This window comes from Pleuronectes platessa, chromosome 1 (assembly GCF_947347685.1).
Source record: "Pleuronectes platessa chromosome 1, fPlePla1.1, whole genome shotgun sequence".
In the NCBI taxonomy this organism is placed as follows: Eukaryota; Metazoa; Chordata; class Actinopteri; order Pleuronectiformes; family Pleuronectidae; genus Pleuronectes; species Pleuronectes platessa.
In genome coordinates, this window is record NC_070626.1 from 30,255,933 (window position 1) to 30,282,080 (window position 26,148).

A 26,148-nucleotide genomic window follows, 5' to 3' on the forward strand; every position below is an offset into this window, starting at 1 on the left:
CCTCCGTCAGCTGCTGTGGAGTCGTCTCATGTCCCTCACCGTACTTGTTGTTCTTCCTCTTTGTCTGAACCAGCAGGAAGTGTGAGTACAGGTCAGTCAGGGTCTTGGGCAGCTCTCCTCTCTGGTCTGTGGTCAACATGTGCTCCAGAACTGTAGCACTGATCCAGCAGAAGACTGGGATTTGACACATGATGTGGAGGCTCCTTGACGTCTTGATGTGTGAGATGATTCTGCTGCACAGCTCTTCATCACTGAATCTCCTCCTGAAGTACTCCTTCTTCTGGTCGTCAGTGAAGCCTCGTACTTCTGTGACCCTGTCGACACATGTAGGAGGGATCTGATTGGCCGCCGCAGGTCTGGAGGTTATCCAGACGAGAGCCGAGGGAAGCAGATTCCCCCGGATGAGGTTTGTCAGCAGCTCGTTGACTGATGACCTCTGTGTGACCTCAGACACAAGCTCCCTGTGGTTGAAGTCCAGAGAAGGTCTGCTTTCATCCAGGCCGTCAAAGATGAACAAAGGTTTACAGACAGCGAGCGTCTCTGCAGTGAGCTTCTGTAACGCTGGATGGAAAACATGGAGCAGCGTGAGAAGACTGTGCTGCTGGTCCTTCACCAGGTTCAGCTCCCTGAACGAAAGCAGAGTCAGCAGATCCACATCCTGGTTCTCTAAACCCTCTGCCCAGTCCAGAGTGAACTTCTGCACCGAGAAGGTTTTTCCAACGCCAGCGACTCCGTTGGTCAGGACGACTCTGATGCTGCTCTGCTGGTCAGTGGAGGCTTTAAAGATGTCGTGGACCTTGATGGGAGTGTCGTGGAGGATCTTCTTCTTGGAAGCCGTCTCAAGCTGCCTCACCTCATGTTGAGTATTAACCTCTTCACTCTGTCCCTCTGTGATGTAGAGCTCAGTGTAGATCCTGTTGAGGAGGGTTCTACTTCCTGTTTCATCACTTCCTTCAGTCACATGTTCACATCTCCTCCTCACACTGAGCTTATGTTCATCTGAAACCTCCTGCAGACCATGATCTGCTGAAAGACAAGAAACAATGTCAGAGACAGAGAATCTGAGAATCTGCCGATTGTTTTCATCAGATACAGAAAAACTACAGAAAATAAAAGCTTTTTAACTTTGTGCTTTTCTAACGATGTTAAATGTTGATGCTGTATGAAGGAACAAAATAAAACCACATGTGCTGTTGTCAGAAGTGAAGACATCAGCAGACACATGTACAGTGCTGCTCTGACCGGCTGTCTGACCTCCAGCTCCTGTTCTGGATCTTTGTCCACACTGGGGACAGGAGGAGTCTCCAGACTGGTCCCAGTATGAGGCGATACACTGTCTGCAGAACCAGTGTCCACAGCTGGTGGAGACTGGATCCTTCAGAACGTCCTGACACGAAGCACAGCAGGACGACTTCTCCTCCTCACAAACATGACTCCTCTTCCTCTCTCTGTGAAGACATTTCCTAATAAGTCAAATCAAAATGAGTCTCTAGTGAATTTCCAAGTGGTTTCATAAGGAGCGTGTTGGTTCTTGGTGGAGGTCTGAGCTCTTTGAGTGATTCTGAGAGATTAGTCACCAACTTCAATGAAGCTGTGTCCTAATGCAGGGGCCACACTAGAGGAAACTAGATCCTCTTCAGAGCAGGTCCCAGTAGAAACAGTCTCTTACTCTGTGTGTGAGGGTCCAGGTTCTTTACTGAAGTTTGGAGGCTCATTTTTGGACCAGTCACTCTTCAGAGACAGACAGCTGGACCCTGGAGACTCTGCTCTCAGTCTGTGGTCCTGACCTCTGTAAACACAAACATGTTTTATTCAGAACACATCATTCACTGGTTCATTCTCTGAGGATTCAGTTTGGAGGTTCACATGTTTGTAGCAGGTCTCTTACTTTGTGTGTGAGGGTCCAGGTTCATTACTGAAGTTTAGAGGCTGATGCATGGACCAGTCACTCTTCAGAGACACACAGCTGAACAATGGAGACTCTGCTCTCAGTCTGTGGTCCTGACCTCTGTAAACACAAACATGTTTTATTCAGAACACATCATTCACTGGTTCATTCTCTGAGGATTCAGTTTGGAGGTTCACATGTTTGTAGCAGGTCTCTTACTTTGTGTGTGAGGGTCCAGGTTCATTACTGAAGTCTTGAGGAAAATCTTTGGACATGTCACTCTTCAGAGACACACAGCTGAACACTGGAGACTCTGCTCTGTCCTCTTCCTCCTCATAACCACTCATCATCAGTCTGAGAGGAAAAACACTGTGAGCTCAAAGGAATCAGGACAAACAAGTCCGTCAAGAAACACACCCAAAAAGAAACAGACACACACACACACAAACACACACAATCACACACACACACACACAGACTCACATACCAACTAAGGTGAAGCAACGTATGATTCTTAAAACAAGTTCAGTTATTAAACATTTGATGAACAGATGAAGATAAAACGTGTAACTGTGAGTTAACTCTGTTAATTAGTCCATTGAAGGCTCTTTGTTCCACAGCTGCTGATCACATCTGTCTCTGGGATCCGATCACATGAAACTACGTCTGTCACCAGGTGTGAACTGACAAACTTAGAGTCTTGTGATCCGCAGACTGATGTTAACAGCAGGTGTGAGAGTGAGACAGTAAAACCTTCGGAAAAGTTGTGTTCACACTCACCTGCTCACTTTTCTTCCTTCTGCTCATCAAAGTGAAAAAGGAGTCTGACACTTACCTGTTCACAGGCTCCTCCTCCCTGTTGAACCAGTTCAGTCTTGAAAACAACCAGTTCAAAGTCCAATTCATACACATGAAAATGAACTGGTTCATGTTCACAGATCTTTTTTTATTGGGATAGTATTTAGTTAATAATGATCATTGATGCAGATCTTCCCTTTAACACTGGGTCCTGACAGTGAGCTGTTACTGATCCAAGATCAAGACCTGATGTCTGTTCAGCCGATGTTTGGCCGCCAGGGGGCAGCATAACATCCTGACATGAGTATAATAATAATCATAATCATAATCATAATAATAACAATAATAATAATATTAACCAGGGATAACATAATCTATATTGCACAGTATCCTGTTATCTAATTAACAGACGAAAACCAGTTTTAGTCTTAAAAATTAAAATGTACATTTATACAATACAAATCCTCTTTAACTTTAAAATATCCAGTGATTGATATGAACAAACACAAAAAGAAGTTTGGTCCACAGAGAAACATTCATCTATAACGCTCAACCGGGCTCTCCCTGTATTTTCTTTCATCGATAATTGAACCAAATCAAAGTTTGGTTTGTTTCTTCTCCGTTTGGACCAAAATGTTTCCACAAAATAAAAACAGCTTTGCTCTATCGAACTCCAATAAATAAATAAAGTGCTCCACATACTGCTGGATTCAAATCAGTTGATTCACCTGACTCCCTCTGATTATCTAAAAGATGTGTGTTAACAGTACATTTACAATTAATTGTCTTAAGAGGGAAATCTAAGTGTTGGATGTTGCAAAACATTTTCAAACATTGTGAAATTTTGTTATTTACAAAAACCAGGCACAATGGGAAGAAATATAGAGAGTTTGCAGGCTGACAGGGAGGTGGCGCTACAGCAGTTTGAACAGTAACTTTGAACCATGGACTGTAAAATACAGATGGATGACGTCTCAACTTCCTCCTGTTGTCAGGACCGGCAGAATGGCAGGCGTGAACCCAAAAGCAAACGACAATGAGGCAGAGTGGGAATAAGCAAAGTTCGTGGTTTATTGGAACGAAGCAGGGGTCAGATACCAGGTAGTCAGTCCGATCAGAACAAATCCAATAAGGAGCAGGCCAGAGATAATCCAGGGTAGACAGAGCAGGGGTCAGGAGCCAGGTAGTCAGTCCAAAGCAAACAGAACCGACAAGGGGCAGGCAGAAGAGGAGTCCAGGGGAAGAGCAGGCAGGTCACGGGTGAGATCAGGCAGGAAAGGAATCAGGAGGTAAACGCTGGAAGGATTAGGTACGAACACACTAAACGATCTGGCAGAGGAACAGGCATGCGGATATAGAGGGGAGACTAATGAGAGTATGGAAGACAGGTGCGTTTGTGGGTGGAGCCGGTGAAGGGATCACAGGAATGAGGAAGGTGCAGAGCAGGAGGGGAGTGGCAGAGTTCTGAAATGAGAAAAGAATTAGTAAACAAAACTTAACAGACAAACTGAAAATATTAATAAGAAGGCGAATTCGTGACACCTGTTGATCAAAAATGAAGCCAAAATATCTCTGATCCCAACCACTAACATGGAGGAGGGAAGATTTATGAATTATACTGCAGCCAGCCAGCAAGGGGCGATCAAGATGATTTGGCTTCACTTTTGAGGAGCAGCCATGTCGTCCATCTTTAACTACAGATGATGGTAAAATGATACGTTTACAGCTTTAAGTGTACATTTCATTTTTGAAAAAAATGTATCTAGCAGCATTAAAACTTTCTCAGCTAAAATCAAAACTATAAATGACAAAAAAAAGTTGTCGCGTGTCACTGCTGCAAATGAAGCTGCACTTCACCCTCCCTGCCAGCAGAGGCACCAGAAAATCATACTCTGTGTGTTCAGGACCACTGGCAGGAGCAGTCGGTGGGCTCCTGGATGCTGTAGCTGACCCAGGAGTGGACACATTTCTTTAAATTAAAAGTGTGATTTTCAAGTCAATGTCCGATTAGATTGAAGATTCTCCACATCCTTTAAATGATGACGTCCTCAACTGGTCTGTGCTCAACATCCAGTCTGTATATTTCCTAATTTCTTTTTATTCTCTTTTAATTTCAGTTTAAATGCTTCTTTCTGATATTGTCTAATGTTGCTTTGACCGTTCGTTATGATGCCTCTTATATCATATGAAAAGTACTTTGAATCGCCTCATTGAAATATGCAACACAAATAAACTGTGGGTAATTTTAGCTTTGAATTTAAATTGGAAAGTGTGTGAACTGGGAGAGTTCACACACTTTGAATGAACCTGCAACAAACAGAAACTAATTCATCCAACAGGTCCACGTGTTGGGAAACACTCGTCTTCACTTTCTCACTCAGTGTTAAATGAGGAGATCGACACCAATGAGAAGCTGCAGTGAAACAGTTCTAGTGTCTCAAGGTGAACTAGAATCACAGCCTCCACAAACCAGTCAAGTTGCAGTGAGTTTGCTTCAATGATTATCCTCCAGCCATGATCTTTATATTCATTGGCAAAGTTTCCCTGTGAAAACCGTTGATACAAGGGAAAGAAAACATTTCTCTTCATTGAGTGAAAGAAGAAATAAAAGCAACAGTAGATTGAGTTTGAACGAAAACGATCACTTTCCTCCAGATCTCCCTCCACAGCCGCTGAAACACACTCGCACGAATTAGAAATGTTCTTTTATTCATTGCTCTGATGCAGGATGTAGAAATAAACATCACCTGCTCTAATGTAAAATGCAGATTTTGGGATCTTGTCTGTCCTGCTCTCTCAGAATGCTGCAGTAAAGACGTTTCCACTGAGACGACAAAACACATCACACCAGCCTCCAGAAACTCCTGCAGGTTAAACTTACTCTGAACCAGACACAGACTTTGATTCTCACAAACACTCAATAACCACTATTCGATGTTATCACTGGTACTGACAATTCAATACAAAACAATTCCCAGGACAAAATGTCATTTGAATTTGTAAAGAAATTATCTCACAACCCCCAGGTTGAGACTCACTGGTATAATGTCATCAGCTTTGTTCAGTCTGAGGAAGTCTGTCATGGAATTTAACTAGAGGGGTAAACTTATATACTATATCCTTTATATAAGATGCAGAGTTTTTAATGTCTGTCCAAAGTGCCCAGACTTCAGGGAAGTGCAAAACAAAAAATTGAGTCCTTCAAAAATATCAATAAATGGTCAAATTGATTGTAACACTTGACAAAAAGATATTGGAGGGAGGATTGAAACTGCTTTTCAATCTTTATTTTCATTTCCATTGACTTATTTATCATAACCGTGAATCATGAGCCGTCCCACTAACTGAACTCTGTCTGTTGTCCAGCCCCTGATGACCACCCCCAAAGGGACCGCCCTCCCCCAGCACAGCTTCTTCCACACGCCGGTCCCCCTCTCGCCTCTGGCCACCATGTTGACCACAGCTGGACACGTGGCCTCCCAAACCGTTTACATCCCTCAGAGGAAGCTGGACGTGGCGTCCGAGGAGTCGTGAAGGGAAGCGCTCCGGTGTCTGTGTTGATTACGTGTGTGAGTGCTGCGTCTGTGTGGTGGTCGGTTGGTGTTTTTAATGTTATTTGGTTTGTTGAGCGTGTTACAGTATTCACTACCTCTGAGTATTTCACAGCGGCCTTGGTTCTTATCACAGTCAGTTCTAAAAATAGCTGCTGGACTGGGAATGGGATTTCAAACCAGCAACACTCATTGTGATGGGGGGGGGGGGGGATTTTCATAAACTGATGGATCAGAATTATAATTTGTTTTATTTTTTTTTGTATTAATTTTTCCTCAAATTACTACGAGTAGTAAAAGTATAAATAGCGCCACACGCAGCTCAGAAGGATGTTTTGAACTGAAAAGACGAGTTGGGTTGACTGATCATTTTGATAAGATGACTTTACTCTTGCACATATGTACATGTTAACTGTTGCCCCCTTTAAAAAAGAAAAAAATGAAATAGTCAATAACGTGTGAATACTTGCGACTAATCAAACGATTTGATGAGTTTAATTTATAAACAAGTGACTAATTGTTTTTGATGTCCTGCGAAATGTAAAATGCTGAATAAATTTTAATCTGTGTTTTTCTAAGAACGTCACACGTCATGTCTGGTTTTTCTTTTCTCCTCCAGAGGAATTTCTCCATGTGCTGCATATCCAGTGAGCCTGATTTAAGTTTTTTAGTTCTACTTTAGTTTAATCCATATATATTTGCCTGATTCTTCATAAAATTTCCTTTCTATATTTTATATACCAAGTATCTCCAAAGCTCTCAGTTCTCATGAAATTTCTCCAATTGAAACAGTGTTATTCCCTTATAATTTAAGGGATTTCTCATTTCCTCTCACCTCATTCTTCCTCTCAGTATTCAGACGTCTGAGTTCAGTTGTCTCCATCATTAAACTGCAAATTTACTATTTCTAGTATATATTATGAACGTGCCTGAATCCTTTAGAATCCTCGGCTAATGCGGCTAGTTTTAAATGTCACGTAAAAAAAAAATCAGCTTGCTGATGTTTGGTATCTTTTTATTTCAGTAACTACATAACCCTACATTTTTACAACATATTAAACCCCAAAAACACACAAGACAAATCAGGTAAAGACTCCACAGGTTTTAAATTACTTCAATACAGATTTAGAAAAGTGTTGATCTGCAGTCATGTCGTCGTGAACAGAAATAATCTGCTGAGTGTGTTTGTGTGAGTGAATAAAAGAGTGGAGGAGGTGGAGTGTGTCTGCAGACACTGAGTCAAAGGACAGAGCAGCAGCAGATCCACTGATGATGCTGTGGCACATCTACAGGAACACACAGGGAGGATGGTGGACTGGACACTGTGTGTCAGCTGATCTCAGAGCAGCTCACCTCCTCTGACTCCTCTGGAGCTCTGTCTCCACTCTGCCTCCCAGCAACAAGGCCCAGTCAGAGCCGCTCTACACACAAGCTGCTGCTGCTGCTTCAGCCTCTGGATCCTCAGGACACAGCTCAGCCTCCTTCCACACACACTGTCCTCTTCACACTCACCTCCACGAAGATGCCCCCCTCCACCTGTTGAGAGAAGAAGACATCAGTGTTACAGAGACTCACTTCATCAGCTGTGAGTCAGCGATGCAGCACATCCAGTAGAAAGAGCAGCAGGGACTTCAGTCCTGTTCAGAGATGGAGCAGCTTCCTCTCTGCTTCATGTTCACGTGTTGGAATGAACACGCTAAGAGCTCAGTGTGTTTCCTCTGCATGTCAAAGTGCAGAGTGGACACCTGAGAGGTGGATTTACTGCTGTTACAGGAGAAGCCATGTTTCACTGTGTGAGGACGTGCACATAAAAGAGGCAGGGTTTATTGTGTATGACCAATCACAGACATGGACAGTTTGACTGACAGCAGAGGCTCATATTTCACAACCAGGATCAAACTGTTCTATAATAAAAATCAGAGGAGAACAATTACATGATCCAGAATAAAAGAAACTCAGTCACAGCTGCTAAATGCAGGAAAAACAGCTGGTAAAACATCTGGGATTGTTTCAATGTGTAAGTTACAGCGCCCCCTGGTGGCATTTGGTAAAAATATATAACGTGTGTGAACGAGATAACGTAACTCGAGGCCACGAGATCTGAATCTGTTGTTTACTAACAAGATGAGTGGAAGAGAAAAAGATTCTTGAGGAGAAACGTTCGAATCCCAGGATGTGGCCTCGATAATGAGCTTTAGTTTGACACACACTGTCTCACTGACTATGAGGACACACACTGTGGTAGAAACCTCTGACATCATTACTCTATAAAAACAGATGGACCTATCTTCAGGAAGTTGATTGAGTGCATTTTGTGTTTTGGTGACAGGATGAGTCTGGAGAGATTGAGATGTTCTGGGTGAGTTAGAGATCAACTGAACCAACCAGACATTGATTTAAACTTCCCTTTAAGGAAAGTGTGCACCACACACCAGTGTAGAGTCACTGTGGTCAGTGGGCGGAGCTTTTATAAGGGTTGATCTCCAACTTAACTTGGAGCAGGTTAGCCGTTCATCAGAAGTTACCATGGTGATTTACTTCGTTTAGAAGTGGACGAGCTTCGTAGAACTGAAAAAACTAAACCTGAAGTTGACCTGATGTCCACAAATCCTGCTTGGTAGCACAGACCCTGGATCTGTGATACTGACTGTGTTTAGGAAAACACTGATGAAAGCAGCGTGGACTGACTCCAACCATCTACTGACCTCAGAGTCTCCAGTCGACAGGTTGGACTCTGCTTTAGATCAAGAAGCTCCTTCACTTCTGAATCCAGCAGCCCGTTGCTACTCAGATCCAATTCTCTCAGATGAGAGGGGTTGGACCTCAGAGCTGAAGCCAGAGATGAACAGCTGATCTCGGACAGTCTGCAGTGATACAACCTGAATAAATGATAAAACTTAACTGTAAATTAAACTGAGATCATGTGTGAAAATAACATACAAATATTCATCAGAGCACAGACTCATAACATGGAAGATAAATATGAAATCAGATATGTTGGACTGAAAACGAGTCCTGATTAAGAAAAATATATTATTTGGACCCGGTCTCTGTCCTACAGATCAGTTTAGGAAATCCCGAGCTAAACTCAGTTGTTGGAGCTTTTTATTTAGTTGTAGGACTTAGTGCTGTTTAGTTTATTATTTTGTTTAGTGAGTATTTAGTTTTTTGGTTATTCTCAGTCAATTTGCTTGATTTCGTTATGATTAGATTTCTATTAGTATTCTAGTTTATTATTTGTTTACTTTAGGTGTTTCTTGTTTATTATTTGTGTTTTGTTTCATTTGGGCACGGTAGGGGGGCACCTGAAGTTATATAGGTAGGCTGTCGGTAAGGGACCAGCATGCACCTGGGTGGGCAAATGGTTTTTTACCGGAGCGGGAGAGGCACAGGAATTTTCTTTGTTCTTTGTTTGCTCGCTGTTTGGTTAAATAAACCACGCTTTTCGCAGAAACTGGACATCTGTTTGGACACTATGTTTTTCCCATCCGCGTACACCACAACCCATGGTGCAACAGTGGCCCTTTGATTAGTATAATTCGAAGTTTGATTTGATACGTTTATCTGTTTGACAATCGGCTGCTACATAAGTAAAAAACCTGCCCTTGGACTCAAAGGAAATAAGCTTCAACACTGGACTTGTTGCATTGTGCGCATTATGGACGAATGGAAAGCAGAGATTGTTTAATCACCTTTTGGACTCAGCCACGGCGCGCATGCTGCTTCTGGCCCAGATCGACAAGACGTTCAACCTTCTCAAAGAAACCGGTATGTGATATAACTGTAAAAAGCTGTAATGGAAAACGGCCAAACGAGTGGAGTTTGACACAGTATCTCACAATACATGGAGTTCAATGAGTGCATGGTTGAATTGCTACATGTCTACTTTTACGCACGGCCACGGCGCATTCATTTATTCATAAAAAGCCGGCCGCAGTGTGTGTTTGTTTGATGAAGAGGATCTGTTGGTCAATAAGCATCGTGTGTTTGCAACTTGCTCTTATGTGCGCTTGTGGACTGTCATTGGTGTAATAAAAAAGGAAAGAAAGCAATTAAAAGAAACGGAAAAATGTCTGATGTTGCTGCAACGGAGGCTGAAGAGCCGTCATCAAAAAGAGTTGTTAAAATGTCTTCTAAAGGAATGGAATACATTGTGATAAGGTATCAGGAAAAAAGGAGTGCAAAATGCAAACAAGCTAAAAGATGCATGGAACATATGAGTGCGTTGATGGCATCAATACAAAACGTTGATTCAGTAAAGAATGAGCTTGCTGTGTTCATGCAATGTTACCAAGACGCAAATGAAACCCATACATCTTTTATGAGTCTACCTTTGCCCAAAGATGAAGTTGAAAGGCAAAGCAAATACTTCTTGGAAAAAATGACAATGTTTTGTGATTTCACTGACAACGTAAAAGGCTGGCTCTTTGAGGCGGGTCATCCATATGTTGAAACAAATAAAGACGATCCTGACAATCAATGTGTTGCTGATGGAATACATCCTGAAGATAGTGCCTCCAATGTTGCAAGTATAAAATCAAGTTCGCTAAGATCACACTCCCGACTATCACGGAGTTCATCAATATCATCTGCACGTATCAAAGCTGAGGCCGATAAGGCAGCGCTTGTGGAGCGCATCGCTGCGCAAAAAAGGAAACATCAAATAGAAGCGCAACAGGAAAAACTGAGGAGAGAAAAGGAACAACTTGAGCTTGAAACGGAACTGGCAGCAACAAAGGCAAAGCTTCAAGTCTTGGAAATCCGTTCACAGTGTGGCTCAAAACATTCAAACGGCATGAACTCTTATTTTGAAAGGAACAACTCTCACGGTGCGAGTGAATTAAATCCCCATGCCAACACCTTTGTGCCTGATAAAATAAAAAAAAAAGATCATGCTCTTGGTTTGTCTGCTCCTGAACTCCAACCACCAGTGGTTAAGCCTAAACAAAAACAAATGGATGAAATGACATTAAAAGTTGAAGCTCCAGTTCATGTGATGCAAACTGTAAATGGAACTCAAATGGGACATGCTCACCATCAAACTGCTCTGACTGACAACCATCAAAATGACATTGTGAACATTATGCAAAGACAAAATGACATTGCTGCGTTGCTTGTCCAACAAAATCTGTGCTCTAACCTCCCATCTAGGAATATCCCTGTTTTTGATGGAGACCCACTCCAATACAGGTCTTTCATCAGAGCTTTTGAAAATGGAGTGGAGGAGAAAACAGACAATTGGAGTGACTGTTTGCACTTTCTTGAACAGTACACCAGGGGGCAGCCAAAAGACCTGGTGCACAGTTGTCAGCACTTGCCTTCAGAGCAGGGATACCACCGAGCCAAGAGTCTTCTTGCGGAGCACTTTGGAAATGAACACAAAATTGCAGCTGCATACATGGAAAAAATACTTACCTGGACACCTGTAAAAAGTGAGGACATTAAAGGGTTGCAATCATTCTCTTTGTTTCTACGTGGATGTTCAAACTTAACAGAGCAACTGCTGAACATGAAAGAGCTGGACTTACCATCTAACATGAGGAGCATCATTGTGAAACTTCCTTACAAGTTAAGGGAAAGATGGAGAAATGTTGCTTGTGATCTGCAAGAACGAAGAGGTAACAGAGCAATGTTCGCTGATCTTGTTGGTTTTATTGAAAGACAAGTCAAAATTGCTTCAGATCCAGTTTTTGGCAACATTCAAGACCCACAGCTCACCAACTCCAAAGCTTCCACTGTTAGTCACTTCAAACAAAGGAAAAAGGGAAGCAGCTTTGCTACTAACGTCACTACAGTAAAGGATGGAGTCATAACTCAACATACAGGAAACAAGATCAAGTCCTCCACTCTCAACTGCCTGTTCTGTTCACAAGTTAATCATTCAATGGACCAATGCTCACAGTTCAAGATGACAGTACACAGGGACAAGATTAATTTCATTAAAGAAAAAGGAATCTGTTTTGGTTGCCTGAAAAAAGGCCACACTAGCAAATACTGCAGGAGTCGTTTGGATTGCAACGTGTGTCACCAAAAGCACCCAAGTGTCCTTCATATAGAGCGTCAGGATAAAGCCACACCCTCTGATCAACAGTCTGTGAGCTCTTCAAATGTTTCACCTGCAGTGTTTCAGACCTGTGGCCATATTGGGGCCGGTCAGGAAGATGCCTCCATTTTTTCTATTGTTGCAGTCAAAGTCAAGAGTCAGAGGAGCAACAAAACTGTGCAGACGTATGCTTTCTTGGATCCTGGGAGCTCAGGAACATTTTGTACGGAGAACTTGGCAAGAAAATTGAATGTGAGAGGTAAAAGGACAAGTATTCTGTTAAGAACAATGGGTCAAAAGAAGATAGTAAATGCTCATGTGTTGTCAGGTCTGGAAGTGTCTGGTCTGAATATGAATGACTTTATTGAGTTACCTGATGTTTTAACACAAAAGAACATGCCTGTCTCATCACTCAATATTCCACGACAAGAGGACGTTGATCAGTGGTCGTATCTCAAGGCTGTTCAACTTCATGACATTGAGGAAGGTGTTGATCTGCTCATTGGAACTGATGCACCAAAAGTGATGGAGCCTTGGGAGCTCATAAACAGCCAGGATGAAGGACCTTATGCTGTCAGAACCAGGGTCGGTTGGGTCATTAATGGTCCACTTCGTGGTGGGAGCAACAAGAATAAAAGTGACTGCTCTGCTGTAACATCCAACCGGATCTCTGTTGAACATCTTCAAGAAATGCTGGTTAAACAGTTTAACCATGATTTTAATGAGAGGTCATCAGATGAACAGATTGAAATGTCCAGAGAGGATGTCAAGTTTATGAATGTTATGAATAACACCACAAAGTTAATTGGAAGCCATTACTGCATTGACTTACCCTTCAGGCAGGAAAACCCTCTCATGCCAAATAATCGTCATGTTGCAGAACAGCGCCTCCAGAGCCTGAAAAGAAAGTTTGCCAAGAATGGTCAATTTAAAGGAGAGTACATCACATTTTTAAACAACATGGTGGCTCAAGGATATGCTGAAGTGGTGCCTTCTGATCAACCTAAACAGAGTGATGGAAATGTATGGTATATCCCTCATCACGGGGTTTATCATCCCAGAAAAGGCAAGCTGCGAGTTGTTTTTGACTGTGGAGCAGCATACAAAGGGACGTCACTGAACTGTCAGCTTTTACAGGGCCCTGACTTTACCAACTCTCTAGTTGGAGTCCTTGTTCGATTTAGACAAGAGCCCGTTGCAGTAATGGCCGACATCCAAGCAATGTATCACCAAGTTCATGTTTCTGAAAAGCACATCAACTTTCTCCGCTTTCTCTGGTGGCCTGGGGGAGACGTTTCACAGGCTCCAGTGGAACATCGCATGAAAGTTCATTTGTTTGGAGCTGTGTCGTCACCAAGCTGTGCAAATTATGCATTGAGGAGAACAGCAGATGACAATGCCGAACATTTCCCCCATGAAGTGGTCAATACAGTAAAGTGTAATTTTTATGTCGATGATTGCTTGAAATCAGTGGCCTCAGAGGAGGTGGCAGTGCAAGTGGTCAAGGATGTGACTGCGCTTTGTCACAAAGGAGGATTTAATCTTTCCAAATGGATCAGCAACAGCCGAACAGTGCTGCTGTCAATTGCTGAAGACTGCAGAGCAAAGGAAGTGATGGAGCTGGATTTGGATGTGGACCAGCTTCCGATGGATCGAGCTTTGGGGCTACAGTGGTGCATTGAAACTGACAAATTCAAGTTTAGAACCTCAGTGCAAGAACAGCCACAGACAAGAAGAGGTATTTTGTCAGTGGTCAGCTCACTTTATGACCCCGTAGGTTTTTTGTCCCCACTCACCATTCCAGCCAAGCTGTTGTTACAGGAGCTTTGTAGGAGAAGCTTGGGGTGGGATGAAGCTATCCCCCATTCTCTCTCCAAGAAGTGGTTTGAGTGGTTGGAGGATCTTCAGAAGGTGGCTGAATTCAATGTGGATCGCTGTATGAAACCCAGAGACTTTGGAGACCCTGCCACTGCACAGCTTCACCACTTCTCTGACGCCAGCCAAGTTGGATATGGAACAGTGTCCTATTTGAGACTGGAAAAGGATGACAGCGTTCAGGTTTCATTTCTGTTGGGAAAGGCCAGAGTTGCTCCACTCAAGCAGACAACAATTCCTCGACTGGAAATCACAGCAGCAGTTCTTGCAGTTCGAGTTGACAAGATGCTTCAGAAGGAGTTGCAACTTAAGCTGGAAAAGTCAGTTTTCTGGACCGACAGCACAACTGTTCTTAAATACATCTGTAATGAAACCAGACGATTTCAAACTTTCGTGGCAAACAGAGTCTCCTTCATCAGAGGAGCATCAGATACTGATCAGTGGAGATATGTTTGTTCTAAGGAGAATCCAGCAGATGATGCATCAAGAGGAATGACGGCAGATAATTTCCTGACAGGCAGGAGATGGATAAATGGGCCGAAGTTTCTCTGTGGGCCAAAGGAGGTTTGGCCTAAATTGGATGCTGATCTTCATGTTATTCCTGCAGATGACCCAGAGGTCAAAAGGGAGTTGACTGTAAATTCTGTTGTTGTGGATTCTGAAAGTGCCACAGATCGCCTGCTCTGTTACTTTTCATCCTGGACGAGACTAAAAAGGTCTGTTGCCTGGTTGCTGAAGGTCAAGAGAACTCTTGTGTTATTGGGACAGAAGAGAAAGGAGCTGTGTGCCTCTAAATATCTCAGCCAGGACAAGCTGGAGCCAAAAGAGCAGGAAGTGAAAAGGAAAATTCAGAGCTTTAAAGCCACACTCAAAGGACAAATCTTGACTCCTGAAGATCTGGAAAAAGCAGAACAGTCAGTCATTCAGTATGTACAAGAACACAAATTTAAAGCTGAAATTTCCTCATTGAAGAATGGTTGTAAAATTGTTGCAAAAGGGAGTCCTCTGTACAGACTGGATCCGGTGATGGATAATGGAATCCTCAGAGTAGGTGGTCGGCTGGATAAATCAGCATTACCAACAGAGTCCAAACATCCAGTCATTTTGTCCAAAGATTTGCATGTATCCGTACTGATTCTGCGTCATATTCATCATCAACTGGGACATGCAGGAAGAAATCACATGCTGTCCAGGCTGCGGCAGAGGTACTGGATCATCAATGCAAACTCTGCTGCAAGGAAAGTTATATCTGACTGTGTTGTTTGCAGACGCAACAGAGGGAAACTCCTTGAACAGAAGATGGCGGACTTGCCTGAGGAAAGAGTGGTGCCTGATAGAGCCCCTTTCACAGATGTTGGAGTTGACTATTTCGGGCCCATTGAGGTTAAAAGAGGCAGAAGTCTTCTTAAAAGGTATGGAGTGCTTTTCACCTGTCTGACTAGCCGTGCTGTGCATTTGGAGGTGGCACATATGTTGGATACAGATTCCTGTATAAATGCTGTCCGGAGGTTCATCTGTAGACGAGGCCCAATCTCCACCATCAGGTCTGATAACGGCACAAACTTTGTTGGAGCTAACCGGGAGCTGAAGGAAAGTCTGGCTGGTTTAAATCATGGCAAAATTCAGAGAGCGTTGGTCCAGGATGGCATAAAATGGAGCTTTAACACACCAGCAGCTTCCCATCATGGTGGTGTTTGGGAGCGCCTGATTCGCTCTGTGAAAAGTGTTCTGACTTCAGTTCTAAAACAGCAAATTCTCGATGATGAAGGGCTCCAAACTGTTTTTTGTGAGGCTGAGGCCATATTGAATGACAGACCCATCACTAAAGTCTCTGATGACCCGGACGACCTGGAGGCACTCACACCTAACCACATTCTGATGTTAAAGGGGAAGCCAATCATGCCACCAGGACTGTTTGACCGCAATGATTTGTACATCAGGAAAAGGTGGAAGCAAATACAATACATGGCAGAACTGTTTTGGAAGAGATGGATTGCTGAATACTTACCAATGATGCAAGAGAGACAGAAATGGACAAGACCAAGGAGAAATCTCGTTCCTGGAGACATCGTCCTCATTGCAGACGCTGCAGCCCCAAGAGGATCTTGGCTGATGGGGAGAATCTTGGATGTGAGAGCAGATGCAAAGGGCCTGGTACGCTCTGTGCGCCTTCGGACCAGGACCAGCATTCTGGAGAGGCCTGTGACGAAGCTCTGCCTGCTGTTGGAAGCAGGAATGTGACACCATGGACTTTCTCTCTCTCCCCCTCCCTCTTTTTCTCTATATCTCTCTTTTGTTGTTTCAGGTACATCATAAAGAAGAAAGTGAACTGAAGCTAATGCATGAACTGTCTAGTCATAGATTGGGTGGAGGGAATAGCTCCTTTGATAAATTAAAGTAATTGTGATTTAGTGCACAATTAGGGGCCGGAATGTTGGAGCTTTTTATTTAGTTGTAGGACTTAGTGCTGTTTAGTTTATTATTTTGTTTAGTGAGTATTTAGTTTTTTGGTTATTCTCAGTCAATTTGCTTGATTTCGTTATGATTAGATTTCTATTAGTATTCTAGTTTATTATTTGTTTACTTTAGGTGTTTCTTGTTTATTATTTGTGTTTTGTTTCATTTGGGCACGGTAGGGGGGCACCTGAAGTTATATAGGTAGGCTGTCGGTAAGGGACCAGCATGCACCTGGGTGGGCAAATGGTTTTTTACCGGAGCGGGAGAGGCACAGGAATTTTCTTTGTTCTTTGTTTGCTCGCTGTTTGGTTTAAATAAACCACGCTTTTCGCAGAAACTGGACATCTGTTTGGACACTATGTTTTTCCCATCCGCGTACACCACAACCCATGGTGCAACAGTGGCCCTTTGATTAGTATAATTCGAAGTTTGATTTGATACGTTTATCTGTTTGACAATCGGCTGCTACATCAGTGTTTTAACAAGTAGCTGAATATTTAAAATGTCACAGATTAATTAATGAAGGGATTTACATTTTGTTTAAGAGGAATTATGTTTAATTAGAATAAAATGAGATCAATTGGGTATAAGTGCTGTATTATAGATATGAGATCTACAAAAGTCAGTCAGTGAACTGACCTCAGAGTCTCCACTCGACATGTTGGACTCTGTAGAAAACCACAGAGCTCCTTCGATCCTGAGTCCTGCAGCTTGTTGTTTCTACTCAGATCCAGTTCTCTCAGATGAGAGGGGTTTGAACTCAGAGCTGAAGCAAGAGAAGAACAGCTGATCACAGACAGTCTGCAGCTGTCCAACCTGGATAAATAATAACAATAGTAAAATTTATTGTTGTAGTACTTTTTCTTTAAACTGTGCTTTGACAGCAAAGCAAGAAAAGTAAATAAAGAGTTGAACCCATAAAAGCAGTAAAGTGACTATATAGATAAATTAACAAGTAAATAAAAGGTGAAAATGATGAAAACAGTAGAAACACAACATCACATAAAAGCAAGTAAAAAAAAAAGGGTTTTAAGAAGTGATTTGAAAGAAGTCACTGACTCTGCCTTATCTCCTCAGGGGGGCGTTTCAAAGCCGAGGGGCCTTGATGGTAAAAGCACGGTCACGGTTTAGTTATCAACTTGGACTTTGGAACAGCAGGATCCACCTTAGCATCTAAGGCTTCGTGCAGGACCATACAAGCTCAATAATTCTGTGATTTAGTTTAGGGCAAGATGCTTTAAAAGTGATCAGTAAAATCTTAAAATAATTTCTTAAAGGGACAGGGAGCCAATAGAGAGAAGCGAGGAACAGGGATATGTGATGTTGCAGTTTAATACCAGTGAGAAGCTGCTGTATTCTGAGCTGGTTGGAGGCAGGAGAGTGACTTTTGGCTTATTCCAGAGAGCAGGATGTTACAGTCGTCCAGTCTTGAGAAGACTAGTATAACGTTTAAAGGATAAAACTAAACTGTAAATTAGACTGAGTCGGACCTGGACAATCTTATGCTGCTGCTTCAGCTCCGGAAAATGTCTGACACACTTTTCTGACCAGTTCCTTAGTTGATGTGTGAAAGGCCGATCAGTTCTATGATCATGTTTTCTAAAAGTGGTGATGACCTGAGCAGCAGGTTGACCAGTTGAAAGTGGTGCAGGGAGCCTGAGGAACATGTGTGTACAGGTCGGGACAGAGACCTAGATGTTAAAAGATAAAGGCATGGACGACCCCGTGTAAGTCCTGAAACCAGAGGAAGGGTTTCATGTTTTAAATGAGCCCAGGACACCAACACAGCATGCTGTCATATGGTCAGTCCACAGGACTGCCAGGACAAGTCCTGGTTAGCTTCCACAGAAACATTACATGTACACTTAATCCAGCATTGGATTGTTTATCTGTCAGTAAAACTTTAGTCATATTGAGCCTGACTTGGTCCTCAGCGCTTACTCTACAAACATCTCTCAGCTCAGTATCAGTCTTCACTGTTAGGAACACATGTTCTGCACTTTGACCTTAAAGCTTCAGTGTAGAGTTGGGCGATAAAATGATATCGATAATTATCACGAGGTAACTGTACCTCGGTAGAAATTTAAGACACCTCAATAGAATTCATTCCGTTCACGTTTTGACAGACAACAGAAACCAATCATGTGGGTAGAATAGAGTCATACCCACATCAGGTTAGGTTGACGCACACAGCACAGAGCGAAGGAGCAGCTGCAGCAGCATATGTGTTAATGTTTGGGCTTCTGCAGTGAGGAGGACGACTCTTCATTGATGCAGTGACACAACATGATCATGTGTTCAGCTTCATTCATAGATTCAGTGGGTTTCCACCTCTGAATAATTATAACACCGCTACGTCAGGACCAGGACAAATGCTCATTAAAGGTTTGGTCGTCCTGTGTCAGATTCTCTGTGGGAGCTTCCTCCTCACCCCTGACCTGCGCTCACTTTACAATTTAACAATAGACATTAGCACTGATCGTCATCTGGACATGTACAGGACTGACGTTCACTTTGTGTTGATTTGATTCTCTAGAGTTTATTAGACACATGTTTATACCTGCGACACAACACGTGACGTGACGCACACATTCAGGACATCAGGGTTAAAGTGACAGAACCATCTGAAGTCATGACATCATCGATTAATAACTAAATAAATGTGATTATCAGTTTGTGTTTGAAGACGGACAGAGACGAGGAGACAGACACACACATTCACACACTCTCCCGCAGACAGAAGTTCCTCCTGCAGATTACGACGTAACACAGTGTTTGAACTTCATTTTTCATAAATATGAATTCAGCAGTTTTTTATAAAGATCTGTTCTAAGTGTGAGCGATTAGAAAACATCAGAGGAGCAGAGTCACTTGTTGACCAGTGGCTTAATGTGCCTCGTATAACATTATGTTAATTAAAGAATTAATATTATTATCAATTCATTTTCTCCGTAGTGGCTTGTATAACCTTATAAGTAAAGTGCAGTGGCACAGCATGATTGTACGAGCAAATAAAAATGAGTTTTTAACGTTTGCACATAAGATAAACACTGTACATAAACACAAAAAAGATATTTAAATGATATAGTGATATCAACTGATATGAAAACAATTTAAATGATATGATTTTTTCAGCTGCAACATGACAATTCACCAAAAGATGTCACTATATTCTACACACTGAAACCTTAACTATAAAACACGATGTCTGACCTTAGAGCCTCAAGTTGACAGGTTGGACTCTGTAGAAAACCACACAGCTCCTTCACTCCTGAGTCCTGCAGGTTGTTGTTAGTCAGATCCAGTTCTCTCAGATGAGAGGGGTTTGACCTCAGAGCTGAAGCCAGAGAAGAACAGCTGATCTGTGTCAGTCTGCAGTATATCAACCTGGATAAAGGATCAAACTTAACTGTAAATGAAACTGAGTTCATGTTTGAAAATAACAGATAAATATTAATGTCAGCACCGACTCATAACATGGAAGATTAATATGAAATCAGACATGTTGGACTAAAAACGAGTCCTGATTCAGTAAAAATATATTATTTGGAGCCGGTCTCTGTCCTGCAGATCAGTTTAGGAAATCAAGAACTAAACTCAGTGTTTTAACAAGTAGCTGAATATTTAAAATGTCACAGATTAATTAATGAATGGATTCAAGTTATATATGAATTATGTTAAATTATAATTAAATGATATCAATTGGTTATAAATGCTGTAAAATAGATATGAGATCTACAAAAGTCAGTCACTGAGCTGACCTCAGAGTCTCCAGTCGACAGGTTGGACTCTGTAGAAAACCAGACAGCTCCTTCCCTCCTGAGTCCTGCAACCTGTTGTTAGTCAGATCCAGTTCTCTCAGATGAGAGGGGTTTGACCTCAGAGCTGAAGCCAGAGAAGAACAGCTGATCTTTGACAGACTGCAGTTCTTCAACCTGGATAAAGAAATAAGAATATTTGAATGTGTCCTCCTGTTTTTGTGGATCGTCATCATGTCAACACAGACTCTCAACATGCTGCTGACCTCAGTCCAGTCTGTGACCTGAAGATAAATATCAGATCAGACATGTTGGACCATTGTTTTTCATTCATCAGTTTCTTCTCTGTGTGTTGGTCACTGAGCAGGTTTGTGTAATTAAACACTGTTTAAAGTAGGGACGGCTCCTGACAGACACTTCCTGTTTGTTCTATACTTATCAACTGTACAACGTGTTTCAATAAGAATGTGTCTTAATTTGAAAATCTGAGGAGGACGAGTGCTCGGCCTCAGTCCACATGTTATTTACTGACACTTTCTTAGTGATCAGGAGCAGGTGAGTGCAGGTGAATGGAGATGATGATGTTGACATGACTGACAGGCTGGGTGAGTGACAGATGACTGAGGGACAGTGAGCAGAGCAGAACTGAGACAATTTAAATAAATAATGACATAATAAGAAAGCGAGTTGGAAAAGTGAAGAAGGATTTAAGGACCTCAGAGTCTCCAGTCGACAGTTTGGACTCTCCAGTCCAGAACACAACAGTTTCACTCCTGAATCCTGCAGGTAGTTTCCACTCAGATCCAGTTCTCTCAGATGTGAGGGGTCTGACTTCAGAGCTGAAGCAACGACTTCACAGTGAGTCTCTGAGAGTCCACAACCACCGAGTCTGTTATTAAAGAAAATATCTGTTAGAATAAAATAAGAAAACACAACATTCATACAAAAAGTAATCATGTGACCCTAACCCTGGTTAATCCCCGTTTTGCCATGTTAAAAACTCCTCAAGAGAATCCTTTCAGATTTGGTACAAGCGTTAGTTTAGACTGACAGACTCATTTGATTCAGGTGGTCAAAGGTCAAAGGTCAAGGTCACATAACATGTTTCTGGCCTCTAGAACATGATGTCTCAAGTCTGTCTTTAGGGGATTTCTTCACATTTTGTGAGCAGCTCATTCTGCACATGTGTTAATGCGTTAAAATAATTAACACATTAATTCCACAAATTAATCAAAATAACGCATTCATTTTGACAGCCCTTATACGTACATATAAAATCAATAAATATACGGCAAACTCCAGCACAGTGATCACTTGTATTTCACTCTCCACATCTGATTTAGTTGCTCTTATATGAAATATATGAACACACACACACACACACTCCCCCTCCCCCTAAACCCCCCCCAGCCAGTAGCAACTGATCCTTTTGTGGTCTCAGTGGCTTGGAGCCGATCTCAGCTGACATTGAATCTCAGTCTCCAATCAACCTAACTCCGATCTACATGTCTTTGGGTTTGTGGAGGAGGCTGGAGAACCCAGAGAAAACCCTGCAGACACCGGGAGAACCTCCTCCTCACAGAAAGGCTGCACTAACAGTGTTGACCACTGCAACACCATGCTGCCCCAAACAATGAGAACCATTTAACAATGAGTGTATTTGAAGAACGACTAATCTCCACTGATGTTATTGATAATGTCTGGACTCACCGAGCCTCCCGGCAGTTCCTCACAGCTGGGATCAGTCTCCATCGACCCTGGTCTGATGTGTTGAACTTCTCCATGTCCAACTCATCCAGAACCTCGTCTGACATCTGCAGCATGTAGGCCAGAGCTGAGCAGTCGAAGACAGAGAGTTTCTCATTCGATCTGTTCTCTGACGTCAGGAACTGTTTCATCTGCTGATGAACTGAGTGGTCGTTCATCTCAATCAGACAGTGGAAGATGTTGATGCTTCGGTCAGGAGAAATGTATTCACTCTGCATCTTCTTCAGGTTGTTGATGACTCTCTGGATGATCTTTTGATTGTTCTCTGTCCGACCCAGCAGGCCTCCTAAGACTCTCTGGTTGGACTCCAGACTGAGGCCGTGAAGGAAGCAAACAAAAAGGTCCAGATGACCATTTGTACTGGTGAGCGATTTCTTCATGGTTCTCTTCAGGAGGTCATCCAGGGAGAAGTTACAGTCTGTGTCCCCATATGTTCCCAAGAAGTTGTTGAGTTCTTCTGTGTTCCTCTTGGTGTAACAGTGGAACATGTAGACTGCAGCCAGAAACTCCTGAACGCTCAGATGAACAAAGCAGTAGACTGATTTCTGGAAGATCACACACTCTCTTATGAAGATCTCAGTACAAACTCCTGAGTACACTGAGGCCTGTGTGACATTAAGACCACACCGCTCCAGGTCTTCTTGGTAGAACATGATGTTTCCTTCCTCCAGATGTTTAAGTGCCAGCCTCCCCAGCTTCAGGAGAACGTTCCTGTCAGCCTCCATCAGCTGCTGTTGAGTCGTCTCATGTCCCTCACCGTACTTGTTGTTCTTCCTCTTTGTCTGAACCAGCAGGAAGTGTGAGTACAGGTCAGTCAGGGTCTTTGGCAGCTCTCCCCACTGGTCTGTGGTCAACAGCTCCAGAGCTGTAGCACTGATCCAGCAGAAGACTGGAATTTGACACATGATGTGGAGGCTCCTGGAGGTCTTGATGTGTGAGATGATTCTGCTGCACAGCTCTTCATCACTGAATCTCCTCCTGAAGTACTCGTCCTTCTGGGCGTCAGTGAAGCCTCGTACTTCTGTGACCCTGTCAACACATGCAGGAGGGATCTGATTGGCCGCCGCAGGTCTGGAGGTTATCCAGACGAGAGCCGAGGGAAGCAGATTCCCCCGGATGAGATTTGTCAGCAGCACGTTGACTGATGACCTCTGTGTGACCTCAGACACAAGCTCCCTGTGGTTGAAGTCCAGAGAAGGTCTGCTTTCATCCAGGCCGTCCAAGATGAACAAAGGTTTACAGACAGCGAGCGTCTCTGCAGTGAGCTTCTGTAACGCTGGATGGAAAACATGGAGCAGCGTGAGAAGACTGTGCTGCTGGTCCTTCACCAGGTTCAGCTCCCTGAACGAAAGCACAGTCAGCAGACCCACATCCTGGTTTTCTAAACCCTCTGCCCAGTCCAGAGTGAACTTCTGCACCGAGAAGGTTTTTCCAACGCCAGCGACGCCGTTGGTCAGGACGACTCTGATGCTGCTCTGCTGGTCAGTGGAGGCTTTAAAGATGTCGTGGACCTTGATGGATGTGTCCTGGAGGATCTTCATCTTGGAAGCCCTCTGAAGCTGCCTCACCTCATGTTGAGTATTAACCTCTTCACTCTGTCCCTCTGTGATGTAGAGCTCAGTGTAGATCCTGTTGAGGAGGGTTCTACTTCCTGTTTCATCAGTTCCTTCAGTCACATGTTCACATCTCCTCCTCAGACTGAGCTTATGTTCATCTAGAACCTCCTGCAGACCACGATCTGCTGAAAGACAAGAAACAATGTGAGAGACAGAGAATCTGAGGATCTGCTGATTGTTTTCATCAGATACAGAAAAACTACAGAAAATAAAAACTTTAATCTTTGTGCTTTTCTAACGATGTTAAATGTTGATGCTGTATGAAGGAACAAAATAAAACCACATGTGCTGTTGTCAGAAGTGAAGACATCAGCAGACACATGTACAGTGCTGCTCTGACCGGCTGTCTGACCTCCAGCTCCTGTTCTGGATCTTTGTCCACACTGGGGACAGGAGGAGGGTCCTGAAGAACCAGACTGGTCCCAGTGTGAGGTGATGCACTGTCTGCAGAACCAGTGTCCACAGCTGGTGGAGACTGGATCCTTCAGGACGTCCTGACACGAAGCACAGCAGGACGACTGCTCCTCCTCAGAAACATGACTCCTCTTCCTCTCCCTGTGAACACATTTCCTGATAACTCACATGTCACAGTCACAGGTTGTCATTACTTCTTTCAAGGTTTTGATATCACCCAGTGTGTTTGTGTGTTGGTTGGTTTGTACGTTAGTGGGATTGTAAAAAAAAAACACTGAACAGATTACCAGTAAATTTGGTGGAAGGTTGTGGTCTGTGAAGAAGATGGGGGTAGGGGTCCTCTTTCACAGACATGTTCAGTGGACTGATGTGTATGAGTGTGTGGAATTTGGTGCAAATCCAAATAAAAATCTAGGGCTACGTTGTAGCACTTGCGAACCCAAGCACCCGCACGTTGAAGCCTGTAGCAGTATGTGGAGAGAGCGATATATGACCAAGCGCACATCTCCACGTTGCATACATTTTGCGCACTGCGGCGAGGATAAACGCTTCACTTCCTGTGTCCGTCACACGGTGTCAATGCTTGCCGGCTAATAGCTCATTACGGTCCACGCTATCAATAGCACATCACACTGTGAAAATGTTATGTAAATCGAATTATAGTTGTAAAACAAAGCTTACTTCCTGTTGCCAGTAGGTGGCACCATCACTATTATTACGCACAGACATATAGATCTGTTCAAGACATATACACTCCTGATCAAAATCTTAAGACCAGTTAAAAAATGTCATGAATTAGCATTTTGCACTGTTGAATCTTAGGAAGGTTCTAAGTAGAGTTTCAAAATGCAAAAAGAAGAAATGGGAACAAGAGCCCAAAAGTTGTGAGCAGGCAATTTATTGAAAACAACAATTTAACTGAAGTAGGCTGAGGATGGGTGATCCTTCGCCGCACATCAATGTTTAACTGGTTTGAGGAAATGTCACAATTCTGACCTTGATCCAATGACTTGACTGAGCTCATTTGAGCTGTATATCGTAAAGCAGCCAGGAGCAGTTCATCAAAGTATAAAACATGTCACTTCCTGTAGCCACCAGGGGGCGTTGTGATTTCAAGTCATGATTTCTGTGTAGATGTCATCAGGCTGGGACTCTTGTCTTACATGTCTAGTTTGGACTCGATTGGATCATTTATGTCCGAGATACAGAAGCTCGTGTTTTGATGGCGTTTAATCAAACTTTGACTCCACGCCACGGTCACACGGTGTGATGAAAAATCTATCTCTAAATCAGTTTTTATCTCAATCTTGTTGTGATGACACTTATCTCAATTTGAAGTTGATCTGATGAAAGCGCTTGGACGTCAGAGTAAAAATGGGGAATATGGCCAAAATTGCCACTAAATAGAAAATGGCGGGCTTCCTGTTTGAGACTTTTTTTTGATGACTGGTCACGATACACCTGTGTTCCGATATTGGTGAGGATCAGTTAAGGTGAAACCTAGGGGCACGTTCCAGGGGGCGCTGTTGAGCCATTTTGCCACCCCCAATTAAAATCACTCCAGAATATTAAAATATCCGTAGACCTTGAATTTCCTGCGAAGTATCATAACTTTTTGAGCATGTCTAGATCTTGAAAAAGCCCCACAAAGGGAAATATTAATAATAGGAAAAATCCTTACAGTTTCAATAGGGCCTCTCACCATTAGGTGCTCGGGCCCTAATGAATGAAGCTGTGTCCTAATGCAGGGGCCACACTAGAGGAAGCTAAATCCTCTTCAGAGCAGGTCACAGTAGAAACAGTCTCTTACTCTGTGTGTGAGGGTCCAGGTTCATTACTGAAGAATATAGGAGGTTCCATGGACCAGTCACTCTTCAGAGACACACAGCTGGACCCTGGAGACTCTGCTCTCAGTCTCTGGTCCTGACCTCTGCAAACACAAACATGTTTTTATTCAGAACACATCATTCACTGGTTCATT

The 26,148-nt window shown here is 43.0% G+C and overlaps 1 protein-coding gene and 1 long non-coding RNA gene across 2 annotated transcripts in view; both read right to left on the reverse strand.

Annotated features, from left to right (window-relative positions):
- LOC128442545 (protein NLRC5) overlaps positions 1-26,148 on the reverse strand; it is a 145,106-nt gene that overhangs the window by 79,593 nt on the left and 39,365 nt on the right. The window contains exons 16-19 of the mRNA XM_053425049.1: positions 20,374-20,547; positions 19,826-19,999; positions 17,252-17,428; positions 8,943-9,116 (exon numbers count right to left, since the gene is read on the reverse strand). Coding sequence (XP_053281024.1) covers positions 8,943-9,116; positions 17,252-17,428; positions 19,826-19,999; positions 20,374-20,547 — 699 coding nt within the window. The remainder of the gene's footprint in view (positions 1-8,942; positions 9,117-17,251; positions 17,429-19,825; positions 20,000-20,373; positions 20,548-26,148) is intronic.
- Positions 11,866-14,044, reverse strand: LOC128442774 (uncharacterized). The gene is made up of 2 exons (XR_008338884.1): positions 13,113-14,044; positions 11,866-12,973 (listed from the first exon to the last, which is right to left on the reverse strand). It is a non-coding gene; the product is annotated as an uncharacterized LOC128442774 (long non-coding RNA).